General features: G+C 42.6%; 1 protein-coding gene across 1 annotated transcript in view; it reads right to left on the bottom strand.

Moving 5' to 3' along the window:
• Positions 1-21,325: 21,325 nt before the first annotated feature.
• Positions 21,326-24,261, bottom strand: part of CEP89 (centrosomal protein 89) — a 96,341-nt gene continuing 93,405 nt past the window's right edge. The window contains exon 19 of the mRNA XM_063438469.1: positions 21,326-22,882. Coding sequence (XP_063294539.1) covers positions 22,675-22,882 — 208 coding nt within the window. The 3' untranslated portion in view covers positions 21,326-22,674. The remainder of the gene's footprint in view (positions 22,883-24,261) is intronic.

The following is a 24,261-nucleotide window of genomic DNA, read 5'->3' as shown; positions in this document are numbered from 1 at the left end:
AGAGTATTAAAACCAATTAAATCCCTCTGACCTTGAGAACAATGATTAGAACCCTCACCGCTTGGTGCAACCAAGTCCCCCGAGCCCTTTACGAGTGAGAGACAGTACTTCAACTGGTCACGTTAGTGTGCATCATAACATTCAACCACAAGGTTATCCTGAAGAAACACCGTTGGGTCACCAATGGATAGAAAGTCCACAGGGTAAGGGAGTCTTGCAAATGCAAAGCCATCCATAACAGCTGCAAAACATTGGTAGAATTCTGTAGAATTCTCATCCCAGAGACAAAGGACTCCTGAAGGGTGTGCAAGTGGCAACTTGTAATTTAAACCACATGCCACGACGAAGACCAAGAACCTTCATCTGCCTTAAAATGGATATGAAAAAAACCTAATGCTAAGAGCATTCTCCGTGTAAGCCATCTTTTAGGGAGGTTGAAAAGAAAGTAGTCTAGCAGGTGGGTAAGTGTAAGTAGACACAAACCAAGGTCTACTATTGGCCTCAATTAGTACAGAATAGCAACAAACAGAAATGGCTTTTTTTTTTTATTCTTTATTTATCCCATGACAGGTCACCATATACAAAACACAAGTACATTCACAGTGGCATTGTTTAATGAACATAAAGCCAATAGTAACAAGACTGTAGAGATGTTAAATATTGTAAATATTGTTAGCGCTCATGACTGTGGATTGTAAAGAAAGTCTTGCATTTGTACGGTTGAAGGTAGCCCGTCTAGTTTTTTGAAGGAAGTTAAAACATAAAACAACAAAATTAACAATTTTTTAAAATGGATAGGAATATCTCGTGGTCAGAGATTGCATCCCTTAAAGGATAAATATAGGACCAAGGTGTATACAGATTTGTTCCCTCTTCCTATTTTTATTACGCTTGCATTTCTACGTTATGAGGTTGATTATAGTAATTAAGAAAGAAAAATGTTAAAAGTAGAGATGGAGAATTCAATCGGGTAACGGAGAGGAGGGAGGGGATGGGGGGGAAGTTAGGGGGAACCGTCTAGAGCACAGAGATGAACAGAACTAAAGATCGTATCGGTTTGTTCATTGGGGATGTCTATTTTGTGGACATCACCGGGGGGGATCCTTATAGTCCCCCCATACGGGGATAATTGAGATATTCAGCTGCTTACCATTATCAAAAGTAAGATAAGCTGTATGTGTGGGGGACTGAGCCCACCCCGCCCATCTCCTAACCACTCCCAGCGCTGACCATCCAGGGGCCCCAAATCTTTTCAAACTTCTTCGTTGTCCCTCGGATTTGGGCTGTTAATTTGTCCATAAGGAATGTACCTTAATTTTTTGGATCACCACAGAGAGAGTAGGAGTCTCCCTCTGTAGCCAAACCTGTACCAGAGCCCATGTGGCAGCTAGGTTCACATTGTGTATGCATTTTTGTTCTGTTTTTGTCCAATTTAACCTATTTTTCAGTTACATTTCGCAGTAATGCCGCGATCCGTTTCCAGTAAGTTTGCACCTCTGGACACTCCCACCACATGGGGATATAAGTACCCTTCTGGCCGCATGCTCTCCAACACAAGTCCGTTGAGATTTTATTAATTCGGCACAGTTTCACTGGCGTAGTGTACCACCTAAGCAAGGTCTTGTATGATTGTTCCTGCAAAGAGACACACATAGAGGACGTCGCAGCAGCCTCCCATATTTCCTGCCACTCTATGCCTGCAATACCTCATTCAGATCCGCCTCCCATTGGTCAATGCATGTGACCTCTTCCCATTCTAGCGTGTGTGTGCTCTCGGAAATTGTTCTCTTATGCACATCCGTTCAAAAAAAAGGAAGCTGTGTTCATGCAACTTTTTTGATCAGGGGATCCTGCGCCTACTCCCTAAGATGAATATAACGAAAATAGTCAAAAGGTCGCAATAGGGCCCTGGTTTTCAATTCTTCAAATGTTATAAAAGATCCGTCTTCAAACAGATGACACAATACAGAAATGGCTTTTGACAATAAATGATGCAATATACAGGAACAGAAGACTGTATCACTGGTTGCCATGGTTATGGTCATCAACAAGAGGGCATTTAGAGGTGGTCACTATAATCTTCAGCTCAAAATAAGTCCTCTGAACCAATGCCATCACAATATAGAGAAAGCACATTCTACATCTGCTGATTACTGCATATCTTGTCCAGGTCTATTGGTTCACTATTCGAAAGCATTTTTCCGTTAAGTGCAGTCTATGTAATGATTGAGTGTCATTCTAAGCGTTTAACTGGCAATTGATTGTCATAATGTTTATGGTGTTATCCTAGTGGTAATAAATGCAGACATTACTAGGAAATGAGTAACAGGAGATACATGATGAACTTGTAATCAGCAGGACACGCTTTGTAATTTCCCTTAGACTTTGGCAGTTTTAATTCTCTAGTTATATATAAACTAGGATCTATGTTGTGTAAAACATAGCCAAGGCTTGTAAAAACCCAATTTTAGATAACAGATTGAGCGCATGCAAAGAGCACGTGCCAGAAATGTACATGACGCACAGCGTGTCTACCAAACAATGCTCAGGTGTCCCATTGGGGATAAGGTTAGATTAAAGGAAAATGCAACGTTTAGAAGTGGTGCGGTACATTACAGACCCAGTAAAGGCAAACTTATAGCAATAATCATCTAACCACAAATTATTCCTACCCTGTAAAACAGTGCTCCTTAACCCTCTCCTCAAGGCACACCAAACAGTCCAGGCAGTGGCGTACACACAATCCATGGGGCCCCGATCCAAAATGGATCCATGGGTTCCCACTCTGACTCCCTCTCCTTCCTCCCGCGCGGCTCTCTGATAGCTGGAACCGGGGCAGTCACTTCCTCCCAGCAGTGATCTCATCACAGGGGGCCCAGTCGGAAATTCATCTCTATCAGGTGGCCCTAACAGCATGGGCCACTCAACGGGATCCTTGAATGTGCGGCCCCGGTGGTTTGCCGCGCAGGCCGGGGCCGCAAAACATGGCGGCTGGTACCCGGTCGCAGGGGCTCCGCAGGACCTGCGACCCCTGTGACCCTTATATGTACACCACTGAGTCCAGGATTTAAGGATTACCCAGGTGTGTCTAAGGTGTTTAAAAAAAAACAAAAAAAAAAACACACCTTAGACTCACAAGTATTTTTTCCCCTTTTTTCTAAACACTTTAGACACACCTGGGTAATCCCTAAATCCGGGACTGTTAAGCGTGCCTTGAGGAGAGGGTTGGGGAGCACTGCTCCAAAACACTTTATACACCATATGGAGCACGACAAAATGCCTGACTGTTTTTGTGTAGTGTGAGAGTGTGCGTGGATGTGGTGGCGTATCTATGTAACACAGCAGCATTTATGAATGTGAGTGTATATTTGTGCACTGTGTGTGTGTGTGTGTAAGTATGGGGTTTTATTTGTGTAGTGTGAGAAGTTGTGTGGAAATAACAGTGAGGTGTCAGACATCCAGAGTATTGGGCATCATTATTTAACACAAGGGAGAATAACAAAGTCGCAGCCTGTAACTGATTCACCTGTTTTAAAGCAGAACGCAACGCTTTGATGCTCTTCGTCCACTCTATAAATAATGCTTAGACATTATTTTGGTGACAGATCAGGGATAGCTAATCTTGACACTCTCTGTAGCTGTTTGTGGACTGCATTTCCTTTGTATGCACAGTGAGCCGTGCTTACAGACATCTGCTTAAAACCAGCACACCAATAAGATCAGAGGCTCACATCTCATTATTTTGCACATGACAAGGTGGAATATGTAAAACATTGGGGAATACTCCCAATCCCATAATACATTCTATTTTTCTTGATAGACGCCCAGTGGTGGGTTGGTAGAGACCGCCCAGCAAACATTCCTCATACCTCAGCACAGAGGTAGGCAGCCGGGAGCTAGAGGTGCTGGTTGCCATCGCCTCAACTTTGGGATTTAAATGTTGCAAAACAATTAAACCTAGAAGTCCCCAAACCAGTCCTACCAGTCAAGTATTTAGGCATTACCCAGTTGTGTCTAAAGGTGTTTTCAGGGGGGAAAAAGCAACAACTTACACAAAACTGGGTAATCTCTAAATCCTGGACTGGTAGGACTGTACAGGAGGACTGCTTTGGGAACCACTGGATCTCTGATGGTAAGACCGTGTCCAGACTCCTGCCCAGATGACAATGTAAATTAACTCAAGTTGCTATAGGGTTGGAGTGTTCCTTTAAATTTCAAGTGTGAAGACGTATTATTGTCCGTAAATTTGCACCATGTCACTTTTGTGTGAAAGTGTTTATTTCAGAGGTCACAAGCAAACCTTTCGGTTTGAAAACTCAGGAAGCCTTACAGTGCATTTTCTCCTGAGTGCAAAAGTGAACCTTAACACCAATACACTTTTTAATTGTAGCTGCTCCCTATTGATAAACCAACATTTCATTAATATATAATGAAGAATGGAATGCCATGCATACTTCGTTTTATAACGTAGCCCAAGTGTTTCTCATTTTTATCTCTTTGCCGTTTAAATACAGAGCTATGCACATGTAACGGCCAAAAATAAATGCTAGGATCTGACAGAATGCTTCTATCTACCAATGACCAGACTGCTCTAAGAATATATTCTGCAACTAACCAAAATTTACATCTATTATAAAGATACATTCAAACTCTACCAATCTTGGTCACACTTGTATAGTAGCCCTTTATTGCTAAACCTCTACACCTGTTATAGAACCAGCTACTAACATTTTAAAAAAAAATACCAGATCGAGTCAACTTGATGTCATGCCCAACAAGCTCTGAATTCCATAAGAAAGTTGAAGAGCCCTCAACTGTCACCCTGTGAGTTTGTTGCCTTCTGGCCTTTAAACCATTTTTTTGTTTGGCCAATACTGAATAAAACCTACAAAAAACATTCTACAGGGTGGGCCAAATTCAAAGTAGTAAACCACCCCAAAAATTGTACCTTAGGTTTTGGTTGGTGTATCCACTTCTCAAACACTTAGAGTGCAGCGCTCTGTAGGTGTAAAATGAGAAACACATACACTTACCCCTCAATATTGGTTGGGGTTATTCAAAGTAGGATTTGACAGGTTAATAACTTATTTGTTAGTAGTTCCATTTTCTTTGTTGCAGGTACATATTATAACTGAGTGTAGGGCGGTTCATCATGGTTAATTTCACAATGGAAAGAAATTTAAGAAATGGACCCACAGTGACTATGGGAATATCTGAAGGAGCGGGTGTACGTGAACAAACTGTGTACACGCGAGCAGCTCAAGGAGAATATCCGTGCAGAAATTCGAGCTAATGCCATGAACAAAGCAATTAAAAGAGCCCGACTTTGGAGCTAAATGGAGCTAATTTAAAAGATGTCATCGTACCTAGTCAAACAAATCTCCATGTGTTAAGCATTCATCGTATGTAATGTCATTGAAATTGGTTCATTAATTAAAAAAAGTTATTGACTCCTCAAACCCTGCTCTGAATTTTGGCTGACACTGTATCATCATTCCATCGGGTATACAGACGAAATCTCCTTTGCTGTAGACCAACTGTAAAAAAAATATGGCTTCACACTACACACATAAAACAAACGACTACCAAGATTTCTTGTGGCAAACGTTTTTTTTTTGGTCAGTTGAAGACTATCTTCGTAATATGTTACGAAGCTGCCTGGGAAATTCCTCAAAAAGTACATCTCAACACAACCCTTATATAGTCTTGCAATAATAAGTTTATAGTGGATAAAAAAAAGGAAATATATTCAGTTTACTTAAATTTCTAGGAGGATAAATTGAATGATAAACTTACCAAATTTCGGCGACTGTAGAAACTGGAATGTGGATAATGATGAATGTTTCAGGTGAAGCGGATTATATTTTGAACACAGGACAATAGGCCTCTGTTCCAGTATGGCTCATATTCCATTCCGAGGAGTTGTTTATGCTGTCTGCTGATGAAAACGACGAGTTGAAAGATGTGCTATAAAATATAAAAAGAATCTGATCCCTGTCTAAGAGGTCCAATTTAAAACTGAATCCATCACAACAGCTTTCTACAATGATGCAAGTAATCTACTCAATAAAGGTAAACGGTAAAATAAAGCCCTTAACCCAAAAGCCTAAAGTATTTACTTTTTGTCATTCCAGTTTCAGTGATGAATTACATTTCATTAATTGTAGAAAAGTTAAAGGGACACTGTATCGTTTACATCTCATCAAACTGTTTATCGTGTATGGAGTCCCCTGGTGCCATCATTTTATTCATCATTAAACAGCTTTTAATGTTTTTATGTTTCAATGCTAAACGAGAGTCCCCAGTAGCCCATCCCTTCTGTGCTGTTTTGACTGATGAGGAAGTATTAGCCTGAGCAGCAGTGGGCAGCTGTGATTGGTTAAGAGTGTCAGCTGACTGCTTTTAGCCTATCAGAGCTCTAACTGGCGTATGAAGGGTATGACTACAAGGAAGTGTATAATCTCTGCCTTAGCCACACCTCCAGAAGGGGCCGGACTGTCGGTGGCCAGGGAGACTTATTTTATGTTAAACTAAGCTAAAATACTGAATGGAGAGACAGTGTCTGGTAATTCTAGGAACTATAACTAATTCAAAGAGATGACATGGTTATAGTGACTACAGTGGCCCTTTAGAAGATACTTTCAGCATATGTTCCCATGACCAGTCATTGTTCCAGGTTTCCAGGCAGAAAGGAGTGTGAGGTAAATTCAACAGAATTCGGTCAAGCAGTGGGAGAAATATTAACAGCAGGATAAAAGAAATACCGGCCTGCCTAATAAAAAAATAACTAAGGCTACGAATGACAGAAATCATTTAATCTATTTTGGTTTGTGTTAAGCATAACATTTAATACGTATAAACATTTACTACATGATAAACATTACCTAAAAATACATACAACATACTAGAAAAATCTAATTATGCCTTTAACCCCTAAAGGACACATGACATGTGTGACATGTCATGATTCCCTTTTATTCCAGAAGTTTGGTCCTTAAGGGGTTAAGAAGAACAAAATAATTGATTGTTAGAGTGATTTTTTTTTTAAATGTAAGTAAAAGATGCACAAATGAATGGTTATTCTGAAACATGGTGAGTTGATAGCAGATCAGTTATCAGACTGTATTTTACAGGTTGTCCATTCAACACACAAAATCCTTTGGTAAATCAAATGCCCAGTAAAGGCTTTCATATGAACTAAATAAAATTGTTGTTATAAAACCTGCGTTGTTTAATATATATATATATATATATACTTAAATATGCATCAATAGACGTAGGCAAAGTTTCGGCCAAGATCATGTTAACACAGATCATTGTTCTAGTACTCCCCATGCAAGTTTGACAAAGTGATATTTGTATGGATTCATTCAGCACGAACAATTATTATTATTATTTATTTGTATTTATTGATGGGACAAACGGGGGTGCTACATGCAAAAACTAAAATCAAGCACATTTTGTGCACATTCTCAGATGAAGAGTTTTACAAATTAAGTAAAATATCTCTTGCACCATTGTATCACCACTTTGTCTCCCTCTGTTGGCATTAAGTAGCATGACCTATTCATTCTCTGGAATTGTCATATTTTAGATGAAACAGCTGAATTGAAAAAAAAACCCACCAACTCAATTATTATTTCTCTTCCCTCTGATGTCCATTCACAAACTTTTTATAATTTTATAATTTTTTAAAGTATACTTTTGAGGGGGGGGACTCCCGCGGTCCAATCTAATCTCTATGAGAAACCTGTGAGTGGTCTGTTTTTACCAGCTCAGAGCGCATGCATGCTCCGGGCCAGCAAAGAAGTGGAGAGGGAGGGATGTTTTTTATTTTATATATATATATATATATATATATATATATATATATATATATATATATATATATATATATATATATATATATACTGAGGGCAACGGTGGGTGGAAAGATGGAGCACACAGTGGGAAGAAGGGAGGGGGGAAGCAATCTTCCTCTTGCAGCAGCTCTGCCTGATGATCACGTCTGTTGCCTGCTCGAAGACAACACATGCAAACTATGAACTGATATTATCAATCCAGAAAAGAGTTCTGGGCTGCTAATGTCACATATGCTGGAGGTGCAGACAATTAAATATATCTCATTATAATAATACATTACAAACATGTATTCCTGACTCTATAGGGTTAAAACCACCATCTAGCCCCCCTGGGCCCCTCATGCCTTCCTAAATATAGCAAAATCTTACTTGTATTCAAGCCAGGAGCTGTAGATCTGCATGCTGTTTGCCTCATAAAAACAAGCTGTCTACTGACATAATCAGAAGTGGTAGCCTGATCCAATAACAATGCTTCCCCATAGGATTGGCTGAGACTGACAAAGAGGCAGATCAGGGGCAGAGCCAGCACAATTCAAACACAGCCCTGGCCAATCAGCATCTCCTCATAGAGATGAATTGAATCAATAAATCTCTATGAGGAAAGTTCAGTGTCTGCATGCAGAAGGAGGAGATACTGAAGGTTTGGATGCATTTTAGGCAGCCATGACCCAGGAAGGATCTCTAACAGCCATCTGAGGAGTGGCCAGTGAAGTTATCACTAGGCTGTAATGTAAACACTGCATTTTCTCTGAAAAGACCGCGTTTACAGCAAAAAGCCTGAAGGTAATGATTCTACTCACCAGAACAAATTCAATAAGCTGTAGGTGTTCTGGTGACTATAGTGTCCCTTTAATATACTGAGTGAATGCTTTATTGAAAACTGGACATACTACATAGATTTCACTTCTAGAGTTTCTATGGAGTGAACATGTTTATCTTATGTGTCGATCCACGTAAAATAAATATCTCCAACAATGTTTAGAAAAATCATTATATACATTTTTCTCTCTTTCACACAACAAAATATTTAAACCCAGATGAAAGAGAGAGACCTTAACCACTAGGCCAGGAGCAGGCAACTTTGAGCACCCCAGTTGTTGTGGACTACACCTCCCATGATACTTTGCCAGCATTATGACTATAAAAGCATTATGACTATAAAAGCATTATGAGAGATTTGGCCCACAACATCTAAAGTGCCGAAGGTTGCCTACCCCTACACTAGACTATAGACAAGTGTAGACAATCTTCGGCACTCCAGATGCTGTGGACTACATCTCTGTGACGAACTGAACCTCGTCACGGGTTCTTGGAGGGGCCTGCTGGCCAGCCTCGTGCCAAATGACTACGGGCCAAGTCAACAACTGTAAAGACCCATATTTTATTCACCCTGGTTCGGCACTTTCCATAGAACTGAACGCCAGCTCCCTGGTGGCCGTTCGCATGGACCAAAACCACGAATAGACTTCAGGGGGACTTAGCCGCAAATGCCCTGGAACTATTTTCGGCATGAAGACTTTGCGGTTCCCAGTCGGTCCTCCAGCAGCACTTAGCCGCGATTCTATGGAACTATTTTTGGCATGAAAACTTTGTGGTTCTCGGTCAGTCGACAGCGGCACTTAGCCGCAATTCTATGGAACCGTTTTGGGCATGGGACCATGCGTGCAGTCGGTAAGAACTATGACTTCCAGGAAATTCCTGAACCCCTGAACTGATATGGATGATTTTGGTCACCCAGATCAGGGCGTTCAGGGGATGTTACTTTTGTGGGGATTGTATGTGTTTTAAGGTATTTTTTTGTAAAAAATGTGTGTTTTTGTGTTTGGAGATAATGGAGTTTAGTGTAGTGCTTGACTCAATTATCTCCTAAGTAAAGGGGAAGGCCTATTGCATTGTATATGGGAGTGTCATGCATTGTAACATTGTTATTATTGATCTGTGACTTTGTAACCGAGTCCCCAACAAGGTCCATGTGGGCGTACCCCTTGCATGGGGATTGTCATATAAGGCCAAATGTGGCACCATTAAAATTAGTTTCTCTTCACACTCAAGATAGAGTCTTGTCTCATGTGTGGAGGGGACAGCTACATTTACCCTGGGGATTGCTATATCACTATACTCCCCTGGGATAATAATCCCTAGCTCGTATAAGAGCTGTTCCTGCTAGACTCTCTGGAGTAGGAGAGGTTCACCCACTGGAAGAATCCTGGTCTTGGGTCCAGGGTGTGTGGAGGACGGTGAGATCCCCAACCAAGCTGCGGCGGTTTGTGGGGAGTCTACAGTGCTGATGGTGGAGTGCTCGGTGAGCACTAGGAGCATCAATTGACAGAGCTACCCGGATTGGTGTGCCAGGCGGTCCGTCACAATCTCCCTTGATGCTTTGACATCAATATGTCTGTTGGAGCATTATGGGAGATGTAGTCTACAACATCTGGAGTGCCAAAGGTTGCCTACTCCTGCTATAGTAAAACATAGTCAATACTAGTACTATGTGTGTTTGCTGTTACGGTGTCATCTGATAGAAACACTGTGTTCCTTCCAGAAATGTCTGTCCCTTGTCAGCTGTGCGGGTCTGGTGAAAAAAAGTGTTCCTCAGAATACTGAAAGCACCGTGTGCCTTCCTCAGAATACAGAAAGCACTGTGTGCCTTCCTCGGAATACTGAAAGCACTGTGTGCCTTCCTCGGAATACTGAAAGCACTGTGTGCCTTCCTCGGAATACTGAAAGCACTGTGTGCCTTCCTCGGAATACTGAAAGCACTGTGCCCCTTCCTCGGAATACTGAAAGCACTGTGCCCCTTCCTCAGAATACTGAAAGCACTGTGTGCATTCCTCAGAATACTGAAAGCACTGTGTGCCTTCCTCAGAATACAGAAAGCACTGTGTGCCTTCCTCAGAATACTGAAAGCACTGTGTGCCTTCCTCAGAATACTGAAAGCACTGTGTGCCTTCCTCAGAATACTGAAAGTACTGTGTGCCTTCCTCAGAATACTGAAAGTACTGTGTGCCTTCCTCAGAATACTGAAAGCACTGTGTGCCTTCCTCAGAATACTGAAAGCACTGTGTGCCTTCCTCAGAATACTGAAAGCACTGTGTGCCTTCCTCAGAATACTGAAAGCACTGTGTGCCTTCCTCAGAATACTGAAAGCACTGTGTGCCTTCCTCAGAATACTGAAAGCACTGTGTGCCTTCCTCAGAATACTGAAAGCACTGTGTGCCTTCCTCAGAATACTGAAAGCACTGTGCCTTCCTCAGAATACTGAAAGCACTGTGTGCCCCTTCCTCAGAATACTGAAAGCACTGTGTGCCTTCCTCAGAATACAGAAAGCACTGTGTGCCTTCCTCAGAATACAGAAAGCACTGTGCCCCTTCCTCAGAATACTGAAAGCACTGTGTGCCTTCCTCAGAATACTGAAAGCACTGAGTGCCTTCCTCAGAATACTGAAAGCACTGTGTGCCTTCCTCAGAATACTGAAAGCACTGTGTGCCTTCCTCAGAATACTGAAAGCACTGTGTGCCTTCCTCGGAATACTGAAAGCATTGTGTGCCCCTTCCTCAGAATACTGAAAGCACTGTGTGCCCCTTCCTCAGAATACTGAAAGCACTGTGTGCCTTCCTCAGAATACAGAAAGCACTGTGTGCCTTCCTCAGAATACAGAAAGCACTGTGCCCCTTCCTCAGAATACTGAAAGTACTGTGTGCCTTCCTCAGAATACTGAAAGCACTGAGTGCCTTACTCAGAATACTGAAAGTACTGTGTGCCTTCCTCAGAATACTGAAAGCACTGTGTGCCTTCCTCAGAATACTGAAAGCACTGTGTGCCTTCCTCAGAATACTGAAAGCACTGTGTGCCTTCCTTAGAATACTGAAAGCACTGTGTGCCTTCCTCGGAATACTGAAAGCATTGTGTGCCTTCCTCAGAATACTGAAAGCACTGTGTGCCTTCCTCAGAATACTGAAAGCACTGTGTGCCTTCCTCAGAATACTGAAAGCACTGTGTGCCTTCCTCAGAATACTGAAAGCACTGTGTGCCTTCCTCAGAATACTGAAAGTAATGTGTGCCTTCCTCAGAATACTGAAAGTACTGTGTGCCTTCCTCAGAATACTGAAAGTACTGTGTGCCTTCCTCAGAATACTGAAAGTACTGTGTGCCTTCCTCAGAATACTGAAAGTACTGTGTGCCTTCCTCAGAATACTGAAAGTACTGTGTGCCTTCCTCAGAATACTGAAAGTACTGTGTGCCTTCCTCAGAATACTGAAAGCACTGTGTGCCTTCCTCAGAATACTGAAAGTAATGTGTGCCTTCCTCAGAATACTGAAAGTACTGTGTGCCTTCCTCAGAATACTGAAAGTAATGTGTGCCTTCCTCAGAATACTGAAAGCACTGTGCCTTCCTCAGAATACTGAAAGCACTGTGTGCCTTCCTAAGAATACTGAAAGTACTGTGTGCCTTCCTCAGAATACTGAAAGTACTGTGTGCCTTCCTCAGAATACTGAAAGCACTGTGTGCCTTCCTCAGAATACTGAAAGCACTGTGTGCCTTCCTCAGAATACTGAAAGTACTGTGCCCCTTCCTCAGAATACTGAAAGCACTGTGTGCCTTCCTCAGAATACTGAAAGTACTGTGTGCCTTCCTCAGAATACTGAAAGTACTGTGTGCCTTCCTCAGAATACTGAAAGTACTGTGTGCCTTCCTCAGAATACTGAAAGTACTGTGTGCCTTCCTCAGAATACTGAAAGCACTGTGTGCCTTCCTCAGAATACTGAAAGCACTGTGTGCCTTCCTCAGAATACTGAAAGCACTGTGCGCCTTCCTCAGAATACTGAAAGCACTGTGCGCCTTCCTCAGAATACTGAAAGCACTGTGCCCCTTCCTCAGAATACTGAAAGCACTGTGCCCCTTCCTCAGAATACTGAAAGCACTGTGTGCCTTCCTCAGAATACTGAAAGCACTGTGTGCCTTCCTCAGAATACTGAAAGCACTGTGTGCCTTCCTCAGAATACAGAAAGCACTGTGTGCCTTCCTCAGAATACTGAAAGCACTGTGTGCCTTCCTCAGAATACTGAAAGCACTGTGTGCCTTCCTCAGAATACTGAAAGCACTGTGTGCCTTCCTCAGAATACTGAAAGCACTGTGTGCCTTCCTCAGAATACTGAAAGCACTGTGTGCCTTCCTCAGAATACTGAAAGTACTGTGTGCCTTCCTCAGAATACTGAAAGTACTGTGTGCCTTCCTCAGAATACTGAAAGCACTGTGTGCCTTCCTCAGAATACTGAAAGTACTGTGTGCCTTCCTCAGAATACTGAAAGTAATGTGTGCCTTCCTCAGAATACTGAAAGCACTGTGTGCCTTCCTCAGAATACTGAAAGCACTGTGTGCCTTCCTCAGAATACTGAAAGCACTGTGTGCCTTCCTCAGAATACTGAAAGCACTGTGTGCCTTCCTCAGAATACTGAAAGCACTGTGTGCCTTCCTCAGAATACTGAAAGCACTGTGTGCCTTCCTCAGAATACTGAAAGCACTGTGTGCCTTCCTCAGAATACTGAAAGTACTGTGTGCCTTCCTCAGAATACTGAAAGTACTGTGTGCCTTCCTCAGAATACTGAAAGTAATGTGTGCCTTCCTCAGAATACTGAAAGCAATGTGTGCATTCCTCAGAATACTGAAAGCACTGTGTGCCTTCCTCAGAATACTGAAAGCACTGTGTGCCTTCCTCAGAATACTGAAAGTACTGTGTGCCTTCCTCAGAATACTGAAAGTAATGTGTGCCTTCCTCAGAATACTGAAAGTAATGTGTGCCTTCCTCAGAATACTGAAAGCACTGTGTGCCTTCCTCAGAATACAGAAAGCACTGTGTGCCTTCCTCAGAATACAGAAAGCACTGTGTGCCTTCCTCAGAATACTGAAAGTACTGTGTGCCTTCCTCAGAATACAGAAAGCACTGTGTGCCTTCCTCAGAATACTGAAAGTAATGTGTGCCTTCCTCAGAATACTGAAAGTACTGTGTGCCTTCCTCAGAATACTGAAAGTAATGTGTGCCTTCCTCAGAATACTGAAAGCACTGTGCCTTCCTCAGAATACTGAAAGCACTGTGTGCCTTCCTAAGAATACTGAAAGTACTGTGTGCCTTCCTCAGAATTCTGAAAGTACTGTGTGCCTTCCTCAGAATACTGAAAGCACTGTGTGCCTTCCTCAGAATACTGAAAGCACTGTGTGCCTTCCTCAGAATACTGAAAGTAATGTGTGCCTTCCTCAGAATACTGAAAGTAATGTGTGCCTTCCTCAGAATACAGAAAGCACTGTGTGCCTTCCTCAGAATACTGAAAGTACTGTGTGCCTTCCTCAGAATACAGAAAGCACTGTGTGCCTTCCTCAGAATACTGAAAGTAATGTGTGCCTTCCTCAGAATACTGAAAGTACTGTGTGCCTTCCTCAGAATACTGAAAGTAATGTGTGCCTTCCTCAGAATACTGAAAGCACTGTGCCTTCCTCAGAATACTGAAAGCACTGTGTGCCTTCCTAAGAATACTGAAAGTACTGTGTGCCTTCCTCAGAATTCTGAAAGTACTGTGTGCCTTCCTCAGAATACTGAAAGCACTGTGTGCCTTCCTCAGAATACTGAAAGCACTGTGTGCCTTCCTCAGAATACTGAAAGCACTGTGTGCCTTCCTCAGAATACTGAAAGCACTGTGTGCCTTCCTCAGAATACTGAAAGCACTGTGTGCATTCCTCAGAATACTGAAAGCACTGTGCCCCTTCCTCAGAATACAGAAAGTACTGTGCCCCTTCCTCAGAATACTGAAAGCACTGTGCCCCTTCCTCAGAATACAGAAAGTACTGTGTGCCTTCCTCAGAATACTGAAAGTAATGTGTGCCTTCCTCAGAATACTGAAAGTACTGTGTGCCTTCCTCAGAATACTGAAAGTAATGTGTGCCTTCCTCAGAATACTGAAAGCACTGTGCCTTCCTCAGAATACTGAAAGCACTGTGTGCCTTCCTCAGAATACTGAAAGCACTGTGTGCCTTCCTCAGAATACTGAAAGCACTGTGTGCCTTCCTCAGAATACTGAAAGCACTGTGTGCCTTCCTCAGAATACTGAAAGCACTGTGTGCCTTCCTCAGAATACTGAAAGTAATGTGTGCCTTCCTCAGAATACTGAAAGCACTGTGTGCCTTCCTCAGAATACTGAAAGCACTGTGTGCCTTCCTCAGAATACTGAAAGCACTGTGTGCCTTCCTCAGAATACTGAAAGCACTGTGCCCCTTCCTCAGAATACTGAAAGCACTGTGTGCATTCCTCAGAATACTGAAAGCACTGTGCCCCTTCCTCAGAATACTGAAAGCACTGTGTGCATTCCTCAGAATACTGAAAGCACTGTGCCCCTTCCTCAGAATACAGAAAGTACTGTGCCCCTTCCTCAGAATACTGAAAGTACTGTGTGCCTTCCTCAGAATACTGAAAGTACTGTGTGCCTTCCTCAGAATACTGAAAGCACTGTGTGCCTTCCTCAGAATACTGAAAGCACTGTGTGCCTTCCTCAGAATACTGAAAGCACTGTGTGCCTTCCTCAGAATACTGAAAGCACTGTGTGCCTTCCTCAGAATACTGAAAGCACTGTGTGCCTTCCAGGGCCGGATTAAGAGCCCAGTGGGCCTGGTGCTGATAATTATGATGGGCCTAATTACAAAATCTTATTGACCAAAAACACTAGAACAGTCCTACCTCCTAAGCGTCATGTATCTGATGGAGATGATGCTGTAGGGAAACTCATAGGATGCAATTATAAGAAAACACATACCCTTTGCTAATCTCATGCTTTCAAGTAAACCCATACCCCCTAACAGCAGTGTCCAGTAAAGCAGGAAGTCTATGGATGCGGTAAAAGGGTGGGTTACTGACACAAATCACATAACCAGAACGTCCGAAAGGGCGAACATACACAAAAAGGGGGAATGTCTGTGTCCCTATGTCTCCCAGTCCCTTAGTGTTTGTGTCCTCAAGTCTCCCAGTGTCCCCATGTCACTAGGGGACATTGAGAGACATTGGGACACTGGGAGACATGGGGACACAGATACTAGGGAACACTGGGAGACCTGGGAAATCTGAGACTCTTGGGGACACTGGGTGACAGACACGAGGGGACACGGGGAGACATGGGGCACTGAGACACTGTGATATATAGGGAACACTGGAGACTTGATAAAAACCTGGGTACAGGTCAAAATGTTGCGGTGTCCAATAAACCTGCTTAAAGCTATCACAGTGAGTGCCTGAGATTTTTTTATTTTATACTAGGGGACACAGACACTATGGGCACAGAGACACTACGGGCACAGAGAGACATGGGGCACTGAGACACTGATACATAGGGGACACTGATACATAGGGGACATTGGAGACTTGATAATGACCTGGGTACAGGTCGAAACGTTGCGGTGTCCAATAAACCTGCCTAAATCTATCACAGTGAGTGCCTGAGATTTTTTCTTTTATACTAGGGGACACTGAGACACTAGGAGACATGGGGACACAGAGACATTGGGAGACTAGGGGACTTTGGGAGTCTAGGGAACACTGAGACACTAGGGACACTGGCACACTACAGACACTGAGAGACACCAGGGACACATGGGGATACTGAGATACTAGGGACACTGGCTGGGAGACATGGGGACACTGCCATGTCTCCTATGTCTCAAAGTCGCCCAGTGTCCCCATGTCTCCCTGTGTCTCCATGCCTCTGTGTCCCCATGTCGCCCAGTGTCCCCTATTGTTTATATCCCCATGTCTCCCAGTGTCCCTTATAGTCTGTGTCCTCATGTCTCCCAGTGTCTTGATGTCACTAGGACACTAGGGGACACAGAGACATGGGGCCACAGAGCCACTAGGGACAGCGGCTGGGAGACATGGGGACACAGACTAGGGGCCACTGTGTCCCTAGTGTCTCAGGGTCATGGGCGTCCGAATGGGGGGGGGGGGGTAAAAAGGGGTACTCCCCCCCCCCCCCCGGATTTTTCAGCTTGTGCTGCTATTTTTCGTTTTAGTGTGAGAATACAGTGCAATACCAGCGCTGGCCAGTAGGTGGAGAATGGAGAAAGTGAATGGAGAAAGGCAGGAAGCTACAGCTTATCCCTGCCTCTCTCTCATGACTGAAACCGCAGGGGAGCAGCACAGAGGCAGCCTACAGAGGTAAGTGAGGGATGGGGGTGGGGGAGACCGCATAGAGGAAGGTAAAGTAGAAGGAGCAGAAAGGCACTGCAAGGGGCAGGAGGGGTCAGCAAGGAATAGAAAGGGGCAGCAAGAAGCAGGAAGGAGTTGAAAAGTTTTCAAGGAGCAGGAGGGTAAAGTAGAAGGAGCAGCAAGGAGCAGGAGGGGTCAGGAAGGAGCAGGAAGGGTCAGCAAGGAGTAGAAAGGGTCTGCAAGAGGCAGGAGGGATTAGCAAGGAATAGGAAGGGGCAGCAGGAAGGGGTAGGGACGATCTACAAGGAGCAGGAGGGGTCACCAAGGAGTAGGAAGGGTCTGCAAGGAGCAAGAGGGGTCAGCAAGGAGTAGGACGAGGCAGCAAGGAGCAGGAAGGGGCAGCAAGGAGCAGGAAGGGGCAGCAAGGAGTAGGAAGGGGCAGCAAGGAGTAGGAAGAGGGAGCAGGAAGGGTCTGCAAGGAGCAGGAAGGGGCAGCATGGAGCAGGCGGGGTCAGCAAGGAGTAGAAAGGGTCTGCAAGGAGTAGGAAGGGTCAGCATGGAGCAGGCGGGGTCAGCAAGGAGTAGAAAGGGTCTGCAAGGGGCAGGAGGGGTCTGCTAGGAGTAGTAAGGGTCTGCTAGGAGTAGGAAGGGGCAGCAAGGATAAAGAAGGGGCAGAAAGGAGTAGGAAGGGTCTGCAAGGAGCAGGAAGGGTCTGCAAGGAGCAGGAAGGGGCAGCAAGGAGCAGGAAGGGGCAGCAAGGAGCAGGAAGAGGCAGGAAGAATCAGAAGGAACAGAAAGGATCAGCAAAGGGCTGCAAGAAGCTGGAAGGGGCAGAAAGAAGCAGGAAGGGTCTGCAAGAAGCAGGAAGGGCCATCAAGGAGCAGGAAGAGCCATCAAGGAGCAGAAAGGGATCAGAAAGAGAAAGGAGCAGAAGGGCGCAAAATAAGCAGAAAGTAGCAGAAAGGTAAAGGAGCAGAAGGAGCCTCAGAAGACAAAGAAGACTGTGTCAAATGAAGGAGAATAAAATGAGATTGGAGCACTTCATTCTGGACACCACATCATAAGGCGTTTGTACCTGGGCCTGGCAGGGAAACTTTGGACCTTCTCATCTCCCCAGGTAAAAACAAACAATATCAGTGTTAATGTGTTCACTTTTATTTACTGAGTGTCAGGAAACACAGAGGGTCGCTGGGTAGGGGTGCCGCTGATTGGCTAGATGGGTCAGCTAGCACACTAAGCCAATCAGTAGATCCCCATTTATAAAACCGTCAAACTTTTTTATGAATCGGGAACTAGCGATTGGCTTAGAGTGTCAGCTGACCACTCTAGCCAATCAGCGGCACCCATGCCCAACGTCAATCTGCACTTCCTGACACTCTGTTTCAGAAGTCGAATACCACTGAGCGACCTGGAGATCTGGAGCTGAAGGAAGCCTTTGGGGTAAACCATTTGAGAGCGGTTTCACCCCTTCAAAGAAAGAGCACCCAGGGGCCTCCTTGCATCACAGCATTTTCATTTAGATAAAGTTGTTATGGTGACCAGAATGTTCCTGTAATTTGATGAAAGGAACGCTATAGTGTCAGGAATACAAACATATATTCCTGACACCATAGTTGTGAAAACGCCATTCATCCTTGCTTTATGTGAAAATGACTATGCTCCTTCCCTTTCATGACACTGTCAAAAAGGGGCCAAGCATGGATGTCATTACAATTATGCACCCCCTCCACGGAAAAATTCCTGCGGACGTGCATGCTCAGGGTCCCCATGTTCCCCAGCGTCCCAATGTCTCAGCGTCCCCATGTCTCGGAGCTGCAGTCTGGACTCTCTGTGCAGAGCTACTCGCCCGCGGATCAGTGAGTAGAGAGAGGCAGGGAGGGAGATGCCGTAACTTCTTATCACTGCCTCTCTCCACACAAACAGCGACCCCCTACTGGCCGGTGCTGGTATTGCAGAATAATCTATGTTTATACTGAGACCGACATTTGTATTGCCGGTAGGCAGCCTCAAATACCTAAGAAATACATGAGAAATACCTGGCAACCCTAAGAGTAGTGTGTAAAAAGAAAATGTAAAAAAAATTGTAAAATTTTTTTTTAAACCAATGGGCCTATTCCATGGGCCTGGGCCTGGAGCTGCAGCTCCATCAGCCCCTATGTTAATCCGGCCCTGGTGCCTTCCTCAGAATACTGAAAGCACTGTGTGCCTTCCTCAGAATACTGAAAGTACTGTGTGCCTTCCTCAGAATACTGAAAGCACTGTGTGCCTTTTGTAAATGTTTCCCCCAGACTCACCTACGACGATCCACAGTGTGGTGCCACATGAACCAGGAAGACTACTAATCCCTTAAAATATAACAAATGTACAGATATCCGGGCACACATAGGATGTCCAAAATGCAGACTTTATTAGAGTAGAACGGCAACATTTCGGCTCACACAAGAGCCTTTCTTCAGCCACTACTCCAGGTTTCCAGGTACAGTTCCATGTTTGTATTGTCCTGTGTCCTCAAGTCTTCTTTTATCAATTTAATTTTTCTGTCCTGCTAACTAATAATTTCATATATTGTCATCATTTATTGTATCAGAACAGGAATAGTTTAACGGAATCGAAGACATTTCCTGCAAATACATAAATTATAACTTTGAACCCTTTCAATGCCAGGGATATGCTACTCAAATGTCTTTGTAATGTGCATATTCAAAAGTGTTGTTTTTTTTGTTACAGCTAATTTAATATTTTAGGAGTCCAAACGATTAGAAGACAGGTTTTCCAGAGAGAAGGGTGGAATCAAATGCGGAGGGTGGATTCTGGCGCCCTGGCTCCTCCATCTTAAAACTTCACCACCCGCCACTGCATGACCCCTGCTGCGTTAAGAGTGTAAAGTCCAAATAAACCTCACCTATGCCGATTGTTGCTATATTGCCACTTGGAGAATATATCACTGTAGAAAAAGCATATTTGCTGTTAGAGAGACATTCAGATGAATAAATCTAATTTGAAATGTATTCATCTCCATGAGTCATTCTAAAAAGGAAGGTAGATCAAAACTGTGACTGTGAACAATGTAATTACGATGGAGTTTACTTTATAAATACAGTACAGTTCTATTTCAAAGCGATATTTATAGAGTTTAATAAAAATGAACTTACCCGTGTGTCTTGCTCTGTTAAGTGTTTTGGATGATGCCAGACATAGATCTTTCTTTTCCTCCAGCTAAATCAATACAATACTTAGCAATTGACGTTTCGTCCTGTTCCAAAGGTTTGTGAAAACGTCATACTGAATGAAATTTATAGAACTCTATGGCCGAGTTAAAGGAGTTTATTTTAAAGTCATCATTATAATGCATGATAAAAAGAAAAATTCCTGTGGATTTTGAAATAATGAGATTAATTTTAAAAAAATGGCTTCTGTCTGCGATTGTACCACTCAATGTAGGGTGCATCTCGAGTGGTAATAGAAATTAAAAATATAAATGATTTGGTTGGAGCTTGATAGTAACAATGTTGGATTAACAAAATACACACATTAATAAATATGCATTAAATTAGTGGATTTACCAATTACTATTAGTAAACTTCTAGTTTCCGAGGTCCCATATTCCAGGATATAAGGGGGTGCCCAGGGGGGCTATCTGTTTCCGCAGGACTGTTTGTGGTCCCTGACACAATTAAAGGGGCACACTAAGCACCATTGTTGGGGACGATGCTCACAGATTCTGTTCAATTTAGTCACTACAATGACCTGTAATGGCTAAAGTGCTTACTGTGTCCCTTTAAATACACACATTATCATGATATAGCCGGTCAGACATTAGCGGTTATGTGTGGATAACAATCAATATTACTGAATACTAGATACACAAGGTGACGAATCTTGATACAAGACCGCAGTACATTCTATGCTAGCTTTGGGATTATTGTAATGAAGAATACATATTATTAGCCTATATCATATCATGTGTATATTTCTGCATTGCAAGTGTGGACTGATAATACAAAAATATGTACTATGTGCCTTCACCTTAACAGCTATAATAGTACACCTTCAATGCTATATTATTTTTAGCATCATTTATATTAAAATATAGAAACCAAGTAGAAACACTACTGTATCTGTCAATAACCATACAATAAATAAAACACATTGTGTTAAAAAAGAGCCACACACAAATATGGAAAATATGTCATGTTTAAATAATAATAAAAATAAAAAAAAAAAACATTCAAATTAATGACAGCATAATTTATATTGAACAAATTCCAAAATAAATATGCAATTTAACAAATGAGCAACCTAATATATAAAGCCATTTTCTATTTTATGTGCAAAAATACCATCTTACATTGTTTACAGTATTGCACTTCGTTTGATTGACATAAAATTTCAGAAACGGATATGTTAAGCGAAAGCAGCTAGATTGCAGCATTTTCATGCAGAACAATTACAGGATTGCATTTTAATGACGTTTATTCTGATCATTTGCATTTGTCTGTTTGAAGCACGGAAACATTCCTTTGGCTTCACGTAGCGACTTTTAGAATGGACGTGCGGCGGGGGCAAATTACCTCCAGGATTCCATCGGAGGACAGAGTAAATAAAATCTTTTGGCGGCCTTCTCTAGAATTATCAGAACATTATTTAATTACCAAAATTAAAGCAATTATTGACCCATGTAAGGGTTACCTGTTCACAGTGAATACCAGTCAAAAAGCCTAGGTTACACTAGTATCTAAACACACCGCAGTGTGTTATGGTCCTGGTAGTTGCTGACTTTATTGCCTTCAAATATCAGCTAAAATCTGATGTTAGTATATTTCGTCGTTGTGTACACTTTTGTTCCCCTTCCAGAAATTGTAACCTTTAAAAAGGTCACAGGAATTTTAACAAAATTATATATGGCACAGTAGCATTAAGGTATGATGATGGGCGACACTTTTTAACATGAATATCCTTTAGTATATATATATATATATATATATATATATTTCTATTATGTATTTTGGGCTTAGCAAACGGTGTGTGCAATACTGATACAGCAGCTCATTTAAAGCTAAAACAAACTAAACAGCCAGGCCTGAAATGGAGAGTTTGTGCAAATACTGCCATAGCCGTTTAAAAGGTGTCTGGCACTTTAGGGATCTCTGATAAGTCTACATCAGTCTTTGATTGACATTCATGTTTTTTCTAAATCGGTTTCACTAATACCGTAAACATCGGGTAACTAAAGACGGTGATGGGTGATGAGCATCATTCACCCTGTAAAGATCCTGAATGTGATTTCACTATTCTATTTACATTTGGCATGTGCAATATTAACATTCAATATTACTATGTATATATAGGGTGCAGCATAAGATAAGACTCGTATGTAGATCGCTTGAGGTGCATAGCAAAACACAACATTACAATTGTATTCTTTAGAACAGGGGTACCCAAAAGGTAGGTCCCCAGATGTTCTAAAACTACAGCTTCCAGGATGGTTTGTGATTTTAAAGGCATGCAAAGAATCGTGGGAGTTGTAGTTTTGGGGATCTACCTTTTGGGCAGCCCTGCTTCAGATGATCAGAATGCAGAGATTGGCCACTGGAGAGGTGAAATGTTCCACTTCGTATTTTTCGGAACAGTCTATTGGACGGAGTCTCTTGCATGGGACGAGGAATTGACATCGCAGTAGCCAAAGCTGTACTCCTGTTCCGAGTGCGGAGCAAAGACCTGAGAGGCATTGATGGGTTTTGATTTGCTCTGCTTCATAGCCTTCTGTAAAAGAGCCTTTAGATGTTCATTTTCATGGGTTGTCGATTCCCAAATGACATCAAGTTCCCCTTCTATTTGTCTGAATTGGAAAAAACAAAAAGCACATATCTAGTCGTTTTAGAAAATAATTACAGAAAATACAATCCGGTTCCTTTCAGATGATGGTATATTTAGTCATTAAAGCAGTCTTGTGACAGTTTGAGAAAGTCATTAATTTTATTATAAAACTGACCACCAAGTGTGTTCAACAGAACAATGTGTGAAAACGCCATTTCTTACAATAAAGTGAAACATACATTCCCTCCCACTGAGATTTCCTTAAAACAATCACATTATTCCCATTTTGGTTCTTGGTTAAAAAATGATCTTATTAAACGCTAAAGGAACACTGCAGATACATAAAGCACCTTAGCTTCCGGACGTCCTCCATGTGACTGGAGACGGTCATTTTTATAGATGTGAAGATTTCGACACCTCCTTGGCTGTCACTCAGACTGTCCACTGGCTCCACACAGAGCTGACGGCAGTGGCAGGAAGGCCAAGCTAGAGGGTGTCTCTGCCTTCACCCCTTCTCGAAGAGCTGTATTACAGATCATGGAGGAGCACAGGAAAGTTGTGATAGTGTGCACGTGTACGTGCTCATGGTTTTAGCAAAGTCTATGATTGGGGTATTCCCCGGCACTGTAAGGCTATGCTAAGTAAAGAGGGGAGGACATGCAAAGGCTGCAGTCAGCAGGTAGGCAGCTTTGCAAGCTCCCCCATATACCTCTATAAAAAACAAAACAAAAAATAAATTAAAAAAATGCTGAAAAAACATTTTGTGGATGTCATGTTCCTTTAAAGTAACACTATAGTCCCCTAAATTACTTTAGCTAAATAAAGCAGTTTTAGTGTATAGATCATTCCCTTGCAATTTCACTGCTCAATTCACTGTCATTTAGGAGTTAAATCACTTTGTTTCTGTTTATGCAGCCCTAGCCACACCTCCCCTGGCTATGATTGTCAGAGCCTGCATGAAAAAAAACTGCTTTCACTTTCAAACAGATGTAATTTACCTTAAACAATTGTATCTCAATCTCTAAATTGAACTTTAATCACATACAGGAGGCTCTTGCAGGGTCTAGCAAGCTATTAACATAGTAGGGGATAAAAAAAAAATCTTAATTAAACAGAACTTGCAATAAAGAAAGCCTAAATTGGGCTCTCTTTACAGGAAGTGTTTATGGAAGGCCGTGCAAGTCACATGCAGGGAGGTGTGACTAGGGTTCATAAACAAAGGGATTTAACTCCTAAATGGCAGAGGATTGAGCAGTGAGGCTGCAGGGGCATGTTCAATACACCAAAACGGCTTCATTAAGCTAAAGTTGTTCAGGTGACAATAGTTTCCCTTTAAACGATTTAGATCACAACCAAATAACTCTGCACTCTGCATGGAGACACTAAGTTCTTCTTATAGAG

The sequence above is a fragment of the Pelobates fuscus genome, chromosome 12 (genome assembly GCF_036172605.1).
Source record: "Pelobates fuscus isolate aPelFus1 chromosome 12, aPelFus1.pri, whole genome shotgun sequence".
NCBI classification, from domain to species: domain Eukaryota; kingdom Metazoa; phylum Chordata; class Amphibia; order Anura; family Pelobatidae; genus Pelobates; species Pelobates fuscus.
The sequence above is the reverse complement of the archived record's forward strand: the minus strand, read 5'-3'. Positions and strand labels throughout refer to the sequence as shown.